The following is an 11,933-nucleotide window of genomic DNA, read 5'->3' as shown; positions in this document are numbered from 1 at the left end:
ATCTGTGGTGTTACATAGGACTGCAGGTGACATCTACTGCATTATCTGTACTCAGAGAGCTATCACTGTGTTATCTGTGGTGTTACATAGGACTGCAGGTGACATCTACTACATTATCTGTACTCAGAGAGCTATCTCTGTGGTGTTACATAGGACTGCAGGTGACATCTACTACATTATCTGTACTCAGTTATCACTGTGTTATCTGTGGTGTTACATAGGACTGCAGGTGACATCTACTACATTATCTGTACTCAGTTATCACTGTGTTATCTGTGGTATTACATAGGACTGCAGGGGACATCTACTGCATTATCTGTACACAGAGAGTTATCACTGTGTTATCTGTGGTGTTACATAGGACTGCAGGTGACATCTAGAACATTATCTGTACTGAGAGATATCACTGTGTTATCTGTGGTGTTACATAGGACTGCAGGTGACATCTACTACATTATCTGTACTCAGAGAGATATCACTGTGTTATCTGTGGTGTTACATAGGACTGCAGGTGACATCTACCACATTATCTGTACTCAGAGTTCTCACTGTGTTATCTGTGGTGTTACATAGGACTGCAGGTGACATCTACTACATTATCTGTACTGAGAGAGATATCACTGTGTTATCTGTGGTGTTACATAGGACTGCAGGTGATATCTACTACATTATCTGTACTCAGAGTTATCACTGTGTTATCTGTGGTGTTACATAGGACTGCAGGTGACATCTACCACATTATCTGTACTCAGAGCTATCTCTGTGGTGTTACATAGGACTGCAGGTGACATCTACTACATTATCTGTACTCAGTTATCACTGTTATCTGTGGTGTTACATAGGACTGCAGGAGACATCTACTACATTATCTGTATTCAGAGAGTTATCACTGTGTTATCTGTGGTGTTACATAGGACTGCAGGTGACATCTACTACATTATCTGTACTCAGTTATCACTGTGTTATCTGTGGTATTACATAGGACTGCAGGGGACATCTACTGCATTATCTGTACACAGAGAGTTATCACTGTGTTATCTGTGGTGTTACATAGGACTGCAGGTGACATCTAGAACATTATCTGTACTGAGAGATATCACTGTGTTATCTGTGGTGTTACATAGGACTGCAGGTGACATCTACTACATTATCTGTACTCAGAGAGATATCACTGTGTTATCTGTGGTGTTACATAGGACTGCAGGTGACATCTACTACATTATCTGTACTCAGAGAGCTATCTCTGTGGTGTTACATAGGACTGCAGGTGACATCTACTACATTATCTGTACTCAGTTCTCACTGTGTTATCTGTGGTGTTACATAGGACTGCAGGTGACATCTACTACATTATCTGTACTCAGTTATCACTGTGTTATCTGTGGTGTTACATAGGACTGCAGGTGACATCTCCTACATTATCTGTACACAGTTATCTCTGTGTTATCTGTGGTGTTACATAGGACTGCAGGTGACATCTACCACATTATCTATACTCAGAGTTATCACTGTGTTATCTGTGGTGTTACATAGGACTGCAGGTGACATCTACTACATTATCTGTACACAGTTATCACTGTTATCTGTGGTGTTACATAGGACTGCAGGTGACATCTACTACATTATGTATACTCTGAGAGTTATAGCTGTGTTATCTGTGGTGTTACATAGGACTGCAGGAGACATCTACTACATTATCTGTACTGAGAGAGATATCACTGTGTTATCTGTGGTGTTACATAGGACTGCAGGTGACATCTACTACATTATGTATACTCAGAGTTATCACTGTGTTATCAGTGGTGTTACATAGGACTGCAGGTGACATCTACTACATTATCTGTACTCAGAGAGCTATCTCTGTGGTGTTACATAGGACTGCAGGTGACATCTACTACATTATCTGTACTGAGAGAGATATCACTGTGTTATCTGTGGTGTTACATAGGACTGCAGGTGATATCTACTACATTATCTGTACTCAGAGTTATCACTGTGTTATCTGTGGTGTTACATAGGACTGCAGGTGACATCTACCACATTATCTGTACTCAGAGAGCTATCTCTGTGGTGTTACATAGGACTGCAGGTGACATCTACTACATTATCTGTACTCAGTTATCACTGTTATCTGTGGTGTTACATAGGACTGCAGGAGACATCTACTACATTATCTGTATTCAGAGAGTTATCACTGTGTTATCTGTGGTGTTACATAGGACTGCAGGTGACATCTACTACATTATCTGTACTCAGTTATCACTGTGTTATCTGTGGTATTACATAGGACTGCAGGGGACATCTACTGCATTATCTGTACACAGAGAGTTATCACTGTGTTATCTGTGGTGTTACATAGGACTGCAGGTGACATCTAGAACATTATCTGTACTGAGAGATATCACTGTGTTATCTGTGGTGTTACATAGGACTGCAGGTGACATCTACTACATTATCTGTACTCAGAGAGATATCACTGTGTTATCTGTGGTGTTACATAGGACTGCAGGTGACATCTACTACATTATCTGTACTCAGAGAGCTATCTCTGTGGTGTTACATAGGACTGCAGGTGACATCTACTACATTATCTGTACTCAGTTCTCACTGTGTTATCTGTGGTGTTACATAGGACTGCAGGTGACATCTACTACATTATCTGTACTCAGAGAGTTATCACTGTGTTATCTGTGGTGTTACATAGGACTGCAGGTGACATCTACTACATTATCTGTACTCAGTTATCACTGTGTTATCTGTGGTGTTACATAGGACTGCAGGTGACATCTCCTACATTATCTGTACACAGTTATCTCTGTGTTATCTGTGGTGTTACATAGGACTGCAGGTGACATCTACCACATTATCTATACTCAGAGTTATCACTGTGTTATCTGTGGTGTTACATAGGACTGCAGGTGACATCTACTACATTATGTATACTCTGAGAGTTATAGCTGTGTTATCTGTGGTGTTACATAGGACTGCAGGAGACATCTACTACATTATCTGTACTCAGTTATCACTGTGTTATCTGTGGTGTTACATAGGACTGCAGGTGACATCTACTACATTATCTGTACTCAGAGAGTTATCACTGTGTTATCTGTGGTGTTACATAGGACTGCAGAATTATACATGTCTCGTTTTATTGCAGAGATTGGTGACATTCAGTTACATGAGGTTATTACCCCGGAGGCCAGCCCATCTGGCGGCCACCGATAACATGTAAATGGAGGTGATAGACAGACTGCGCCCCCTGCTGGCCATCATTGATAACTGTAGGGAGAGGAGAGAATAGAGGTGAGGACGGAGACATTAGTACTGTGCCCCCCCCCCCCATGTATAGTGTATATACTCACCTATCCTGTATCCATCAGCTAGACCTTCCTTCTGTGCCAAGTGACTGGCCGTGACCATCAGATGACCAAGGAGCTGGAGAAAGAGAACAAGCCGGGGTGAGGGAGAAGACATTAATGGCGCTGTGCGGAGCTATTCTGAGGGCCCAATATACACTGTGATATATAGTTATACAAGCCGTACACTGACGACGTTACATTGTATCACAGGGTCAGATCTTCTGGGTTGTCCCAGGAAAAGAGAGAAGAGAAGATTTACAGAAATGTCAGGGGTTCACAAACTTATGTGAGATCCTGTCTCCTGAGGAGATCCCCTAATAGTGGGGGTTATATACAGTAATCAGCGGTAAGTAGAGAGGTCTGTATATTAGGAGGTCAGTAGAGAGGTTATATACAGTAATCAGCAGTAAGTAGAGAGGTCTGTATATTAGGAGGTCAGTAGTGAGGTTATATACAGTAATCAGCAGTAAGTAGAGAGGTCTGTATATTAGGAGGTCAGTAGAGAGGTTATATATAGTAATCAGCAGTAAGTAGAGGGGTCTGTATATTAGGAGGTCAGTAGAGAGGTTATATACAGTAATCAGCAGTAAGTAGAGAGGTCTGTATATTAGGAGGTCAGTAGAGAGGTTATATACAGTAATCAGCAGTAAGTAGAGAGGTCTGTATATTAGGAGGTCAGTAGAGAGGTTATATACAGTAATCAGCAGTAAGTAGAGGTCTGTATATTAGGAGGTCAGTAGAGAGGTTATATATAGTAATCAGCAGTAAGTAGAGGGGTCTGTATATTAGGAGGTCAGTAGAGAGGTTATATACAGTAATCAGCAGTAAGTAGAGAGGTCTGTATATTAGGAGGTCAGTAGAGAGGTTATATACAGTAATCAGCAGTAAGTAGAGAGGTCTGTATATTAGGAGGTCAGTAGAGAGGTTATATACAGTAATCAGCAGTAAGTAGAGAGGTCTGTATATTAGGAGGTCAGTAGAGAGGTTATATATAGTAATCAGCAGTAAGTAGAGGTCTGTATATTAGGAGGTCAGTAGAGAGGTTATATACAGTAATCAGCAGTAAGTACAGGGGTCTGTATATTAGGAGGTCAGTAGAGAGGTTATATACAGTAATCAGCAGTAAGTAGAGAGGTCTGTATATTAGGAGGTCAGTAGAGAGGTTATATACAGTAATCAGCAGTAAGTAGAGGGGTCTGTATATTAGGAGGTCAGTAGAGAGGTTATATACAGTAATCAGCAGTAAGTAGAGGGGTCTGTATATTAGGAGGTCAGTAGAGAGGTTATATACAGTAATCAGTGGTAAGTAGAGAGGTCTGTATATTAGGAGGTCAGTAGAGAGGTTATATACAGTAATCAGCGGTAAGTAGAGGTCTGTATATTAGGAGGTCAGTACAGAGGTTATATACAGTAATCAGCAGTAAGTAGAGGGGTCTGTATATTAGGAGGTCAGTAGAGAGGTTATATACAGTAATCAGCAGTAAGTAGAGAGGTCTGTATATTAGGAGGTCAGTAGAGAGGTTATATATAGTAATCAGCAGTAAGTAGAGGTCTGTATATTAGGAGGTCAGTAGAGAGGTTATATACAGTAATCAGCAATAAGTAGAGGTCTGTATATTAGGAGGTCAGTAGAGAGGTTATATACAGTAATCAGCGGTAAGTAGAGAGGTCTGTATATTAGGAGGTCAGTAGAGAGGTTATATACAGTAATCAGCGGTAAGTAGAGAGGTCTGTATATTAGGAGGTCAGTAGAGAGGTTATATACAGTAATCAGCAGTAAGTAGAGGTCTGTATATTAGGAGGTCAGTAGAGAGGTTATATACAGTAATCAGCAGTAAGTAGAGGTCTGTATATTAGGAGGTCAGTAGAGAGGTTATATACAGTAATCAGCGGTAAGTAGAGAGGTCTGTATATTAGGAGGTCAGTAGAGAGGTTATATACAGTAATCAGCGGTAAGTAGAGAGGTCTGTATATTAGGAGGTCAGTAGAGAGGTTATATACAGTAATCAGCAGTAAGTAGAGGTCTGTATATTAGGAGGTCAGTAGAGAGGTTATATACAGTAATCAGCGGTAAGTAGAGAGGTCTGTATATTAGGAGGTCAGTAGAGAGGTTATATACAGTAATCAGCGGTAAGTAGAGGGGTCTGTATATTAGGAGGTCAGTAGAGAGGTTATATACAGTAATCAGCAGTAAGTAGAGGTCTGTATATTAGGAGGTCAGTAGAGAGGTTATATACAGTAATCAGCAGTAAGTAGAGAGGTCTGTATATTAGGAGGTCAGTAGAGAGGTTATATACAGTAATCAGCGGTAAGTAGAGGTCTGTATATTAGGAGGTCAGTAGAGAGGTTATATACAGTAATCAGCAGTAAGTAGAGAGGTCTGTATATTAGGAGGCCAGTAGAGAGGTTATATACAGTAATCAGCAGTAAGTAGAGGTCTGTATATTAGGAGGTCAGTAGAGAGGTTATATACAGTAATCAGCAGTAAGTAGAGAGGTCTGTATATTAGGAGGTCAGTAGAGAGGTTATATACAGTAATCAGCAGTAAGTAGAGGTCTGTATATTAGGAGGTCAGTAGAGAGGTTATATACAGTAATCAGCAGTAAGTAGAGAGGTCTGTATATTAGGAGGTCAGTAGAGAGGTTATATACAGTAATCAGCAGTAAGTAGAGAGGTCTGTATATTAGGAGGTCAGTAGTGAGGTTATATACAGTAATCAGCAGTAAGTAGAGGGGTCTGTATATTAGGAGGTCAGTAGTGAGGTTATATACAGTAATCAGCAGTAAGTAGAGAGGTCTGTATATTAGGAGGTCAGTAGAGAGGTTATATACAGTAATCAGCAGTAAGTAGAGAGGTCTGTATATTAGGAGGTCAGTAGAGGGGTTATATACAGTAATCAGCAGTAAGTAGAGGGGTCTGTATATTAGGAGGTCAGTAGAGAGGTTATATACAGTAATCAGCAGTAAGTAGAGAGGTCTGTATATTAGGAGGTCAGTAGAGAGGTTATATACAGTAATCAGCAGTAAGTAGAGAGGTCTGTATATTAGGAGGTCAGTAGAGAGGTTATATACAGTAATCAGCAGTAAGTAGAGGGGTCTGTATATTAGGAGGTCAGTAGAGAGGTTATATACAGTAATCAGCAGTAAGTACAGGGGTCTGTATATTAGGAGGTCAGTAGTGAGGTTATATACAGTAATCAGCAGTAAGTAGAGAGGTCTGTATATTAGGAGGTCAGTAGTGAGGTTATATACAGTAATCAGCAGTAAGTAGAGGGGTCTGTATATTAGGAGGTCAGTAGTGAGGTTATATACAGTAATCAGCAGTAAGTAGAGGGGTCTGTATATTAGGAGGTCAGTAGAGAGGTTATATACAGTAATCAGCAGTAAGTAGAGAGGTCTGTATATTAGGAGGTCAGTAGAGAGGTTATATACAGTAATCAGCAGTAAGTAGAGGTCTGTATATTAGGAGGTCAGTAGAGAGGTTATATACAGTAATCAGCAGTAAGTAGAGGGGTCTGTATATTAGGAGGTCAGTAGAGAGGTTATATACAGTAATCAGCAGTAAGTAGAGAGGTCTGTATATTAGGAGGTCAGTAGAGGGGTTATATACAGTAATCAGCAGTAAGTAGAGGGGTCTGTATATTAGGAGGTCAGTAGTGAGGTTATATACAGTAATCAGCAGTAAGTAGAGGGGTCTGTATATTAGGAGGTCAGTAGAGAGGTTATATACAGTAATCAGCAGTAAGTAGAGAGGTCTGTATATTAGGAGGTCAGTAGAGAGGTTATATACAGTAATCAGCAGTAAGTAGAGAGGTCTGTATATTAGGAGGTCAGTAGAGAGGTTATATACAGTAATCAGCAGTAAGTAGAGAGGTCTGTATATTAGGAGGTCAGTAGAGAGGTTATATACAGTAATCAGCAGTAAGTAGAGAGGTCTGTATATTAGGAGGTCAGTAGAGAGGTTATATACAGTAATCAGCAGTAAGTAGAGGTCTGTATATTAGGAGGTCAGTAGAGAGGTTATATACAGTAATCAGCAGTAAGTAGAGAGGTCTGTATATTAGGAGGTCAGTAGTGAGGTTATATACAGTAATCAGCAGTAAGTAGAGGGGTCTGTATATTAGGAGGTCAGTAGTGAGGTTATATACAGTAATCAGCAGTAAGTAGAGGGGTCTGTATATTAGGAGGTCAGTAGAGAGGTTATATACAGTAATCAGCAGTAAGTAGAGAGGTCTGTATATTAGGAGGTCAGTAGAGAGGTTATATACAGTAATCAGCAGTAAGTAGAGGGGTCTGTATATTAGGAGGTCAGTAGAGAGGTTATATACAGTAATCAGCAGTAAGTAGAGAGGTCTGTATATTAGGAGGTCAGTAGAGGGGTTATATACAGTGATCAGCAGTAAGTAGAGGTCTGTATATTAGGAGGTCAGTAGAGAGGTTATATACAGTAATCAGCAGTAAGTAGAGAGGTCTGTATATTAGGAGGTCAGTAGAGAGGTTATATACAGTAATCAGCAGTAAGTAGAGAGGTCTGTATATTAGGAGGTCAGTAGAGAGGTTATATACAGTAATCAGCAGTAAGTAGAGAGGTCTGTATATTAGGAGGTCAGTAGAGAGGTTATATACAGTAATCAGCAGTAAGTAGAGGTCTGTATATTAGGAGGTCAGTAGAGAGGTTATATACAGTAATCAGCAGTAAGTAGAGAGGTCTGTATATTAGGAGGTCAGTAGAGAGGTTATATACAGTAATCAGCGGTAAGTAGAGAGGTCTGTATATTAGGAGGTCAGTAGTGAGGTTATATACAGTAATCAGCAGTAAGTAGAGGGTCTGTATATTAGGAGGTCAGTAGTGAGGTTATATACAGTAATCAGCAGTAAGTAGAGAGGTCTGTATATTAGGAGGTCAGTAGAGAGGTTATATACAGTAATCAGCAGTAAGTAGAGAGGTCTGTATATTAGGAGGTCAGTAGAGAGGTTATATACAGTAATCAGCAGTAAGTAGAGAGGTCTGTATATTAGGAGGTCAGTAGTGAGGTTATATACAGTAATCAGCAGTAAGTAGAGAGGTCTGTATATTAGGAGGTCAGTAGAGAGGTTATATACAGTAATCAGCAGTAAGTAGAGAGGTCTGTATATTAGGAGGTCAGTAGAGAGGTTATATACAGTAATCAGCAGTAAGTAGAGGGGTCTGTATATCTGGAAGGGGGTGGGGGGGGGGGGGGTCAGCTCGCTTCTACTTACCTCCTTGTCTGCTGTAGTTACTTGACTTATTCTGGGAATCTGAATTTTTGGAATCACTAGGAAATGAATTGGAGCCTGAGGAGCAACGTCCCGAAATGCCAAACACTGTAAGAGAGGCGTGTGGTCAGCAGGTGACACTGAGCGTCAGGGTGACCGGAGGAGACAGATGTCATTACCTGTTCATCCTCATAGATAATATCTGCAGGAAGAGTCCTATCCAGGATCCGAGAGAAGATGGTGGGTGATGCTCCCTGTGCCGCCGCCTGCATCGCCCTCTGTACCTCGTCACTGGCACAATACGACCTCTGAGAATACAGCAGACAAGCAGTCAGAGACCTCGAGTACAGAGGAAGACTTGGAGAAGACACAAGTCAGATGGGCCTTTTAGGGATCGTACAGACTTAGGTCGGTGGAATTCAATAGATTCCAGGACTCTTAGGGACAAACGGCTCACACTGCCACACACTCGTCTGTGCCCTTACAGTTCTCTTAATTAGAAGGGTTTTTATGTTTCCTCTATTGTTACCATTTTTCCCCAATCTGTTTCTAAAAGGCAAAATACTAAGTGTTATCTGAGGAGAGTCGGCCAGCAGGTCCTAGGTGTTCACCTTGTGAGGCTTGCTAGTAGCTGCTCTAGTAGACTGTAACGAGCCCTGTAACCCTGCTCGCTCTATTCTGCTCTCACGGCACTCCCTGATGTGACCACAATATCTGCTGGTTCCATGTAACGAGCCCCTGCTCGCTCTATTCTGCTCTCACGACACTCCCTGATGTGACCCCAATATCTGCTGGTTCCATGTAACGAGCCCCTGCTCGCTCTATTCTGCTCTCACGGCACTCCCTGATGTGACCACAATATCTGCTGGTTCCATGTAACGAGCCCCTGCTCGCTCTATTCTGCTCTCACGGCACTCCCTGATGTGACCACAATATCTGCTGGTTCCATGTAACGAGCCCCTGCTCGCTCTATTCTGCTCTCACGGCACTGCCTGATGTGACCACAATATCTGCTGGTTCCATGTAACGAGCCCCTGCTCGCTCTATTCTGCTCTCACGGCACTCCCTGATGTGACCACAATATCTGCTGGTTCCATGTAACGAGCCCCTGCTCGCTCTATTCTGCTCTCACGGCACTCCCTGATGTGACCACAATATCTGCTGGTTCCATGTAAAGAGCCCCTGCTCGCTCTATTCTGCTCTCACGGCACTTCCTGATGTGACCACAATATCTGCTGGTTCCATGTAACGAGCCCCTGCTCGCTCTATTCTGCTCTCACGGCACTCCCTGGTGTGACCACAATATCTGCTGGTTCCATGTAACGAGCCCCTGCTCGCTCTATTCTGCTCTCACGACACTCCCTGATGTGACCACAATATCTGCTGGTTCCATGTAACGAGCCCCTGCTCGCTCTATTCTGCTCTCACGACACTCCCTGATGTGACCACAATATCTGCTGGTTCCATGTAACGAGCCCCTGCTCGCTCTATTCTGCTCTCATGGCACTCCATGATGTGACCACAATATCTGCTGGTTCCATGTAACGAGCCCCTGCTCGCTCTATTCTGCTCTCACAGCACTTCCTGATGTGACCACAATATCTGCTGGTTCCATGTAACGAGCCCCTGCTCGCTCTATTCTGCTCTCACGGCACTCCCTGATGTGACCACAATATCTGCTGGTTCCATGTAACGAGCCCCTGCTCGCTCTATTCTGCTCTCACGGCACTCCCTGATGTGACCACAATATCTGCTGGTTCCATGTAACGAGCCCCTGCTCGCTCTATTCTGCTCTCATGGCACTCCCTGATGTGACCACAATATCTGCTGGTTCCATGTAACGAGCCCCTGCTCGCTCTATTCTGCTCACGGCACTCCCTGATGTGACCACAATATCTGCTGGTTCCATGTAACGAGCCCCTGCTCGCTCTATTCTGCTCTCACGACACTCCCTGATGTGACCACAATATCTGCTGGTTCCATGTAACGAGCCCCTGCTCGCTCTATTCTGCTCTCACGGCACTCCCTGATGTGACCACAATATCTGCTGGTTCCATGTAACGAGCCCCTGCTCGCTCTATTCTGCTCTCACGGCACTCCCTGATGTGACCACAATATCTGCTGGTTCCATGTAACGAGCCCCTGCTCGCTCTATTCTGCTCTCACGGCACTCCCTGATGTGACCACAATATCTGCTGGTTCCATGTAACGAGCCCCTGCTCGCTCTATTCTGCTCTCACGGCACTCCCTGATGTGACCACAATATCTGCTGGTTCCATGTAACGAGCCCCTGCTCGCTCTATTCTGCTCTCACGGCACTCCCTGATGTGACCACAATATCTGCTGGTTCCATGTAACGAGCCCCTGCTCGCTCTATTCTGCTCTCACGGCACTCCCTGATGTGACCACAATATCTGCTGGTTCCATGTAACGAGCCCCTGCTCGCTCTATTCTGCTCTCACGGCACTCCCTGATGTGACCACAATATCTGCTGGTTCCATGTAACGAGCCCCTGCTCCCTCTATTCTGCTCTCACGACACTCCCTGATGTGACCACAATATCTGCTGGTTCCATGTAACGAGCCCCTGCTCGCTCTATTCTGCTCTCACGACACTCCCTGATGTGACCACAATATCTGCTGGTTCCATGTAACGAGCCCCTGCTCGCTCTATTCTGCTCTCACGACACTCCCTGATGTGACCCCAATATCTGCTGGTTCCATGTAACGAGCCCCAGCTCGCTCTATTCTGCTCTCACGGCACTCCCTGATGTGACCACAATATCTGCTGGTTCCATGTAACGAGCCCCTGCTCGCTCTATACTGCTCTCACGGCACTCCCTGATGTGACCACAATATCTGCTGGTTCTATGTAACGAGCCCCTGCTCGCTCTATTCTGCTCTCACGGCACTCCTTGATGTGACCACAATATCTGCTGGTTCCATGTAACGAGCCCCTGCTCGCTCTATTCTGCTCTCACGGCACTCCCTGATGTGACCACAATATCTGCTGGTTCCATGTAACGAGCCCCTGCTCGCTCTATTCTGCTCTCACGGCACTCCCTGATGTGACCACAATATCTGCTGGTTCCATGTAACGAGCCCCTGCTAGCTCTATTCTGCTCTCACGGCACTCCCTGATGTGACCACAATATCTGCTGGTTCCATGTAACGAGCCCCTGCTCGCTCTATTCTGCTCTCACGGCACTCCCTGATGTGACCACAATATCTGCTGGTTCCATGTAACGAGCCCCTGCTCGCTCTATTCTGCTCTCACGGCACTCCCTGATGTGACCACAATATCTGCTGGTTCCATGTAACGAGCCCCTGCTCGCTCT

The 11,933-nt window shown here is 43.7% G+C and overlaps 1 protein-coding gene across 1 annotated transcript in view; it reads right to left on the bottom strand.

Moving 5' to 3' along the window:
• Positions 1-3,132: 3,132 nt before the first annotated feature.
• Positions 3,133-11,933, bottom strand: part of HINT2 (histidine triad nucleotide binding protein 2) — a 47,645-nt gene continuing 38,844 nt past the window's right edge. The window contains exons 3-6 of the mRNA XM_040420662.1: positions 8,776-8,904; positions 8,600-8,704; positions 3,363-3,435; positions 3,133-3,279 (exon numbers count right to left, since the gene is read on the bottom strand). Coding sequence (XP_040276596.1) covers positions 3,188-3,279; positions 3,363-3,435; positions 8,600-8,704; positions 8,776-8,904 — 399 coding nt within the window. The 3' untranslated portion in view covers positions 3,133-3,187. The remainder of the gene's footprint in view (positions 3,280-3,362; positions 3,436-8,599; positions 8,705-8,775; positions 8,905-11,933) is intronic.

The sequence above is a fragment of the Bufo bufo genome, chromosome 2 (assembly GCF_905171765.1).
Source record: "Bufo bufo chromosome 2, aBufBuf1.1, whole genome shotgun sequence".
NCBI lineage: Eukaryota > Metazoa > Chordata > Amphibia > Anura > Bufonidae > Bufo > Bufo bufo.
The sequence above is the reverse complement of the archived record's forward strand: the minus strand, read 5'-3'. Positions and strand labels throughout refer to the sequence as shown.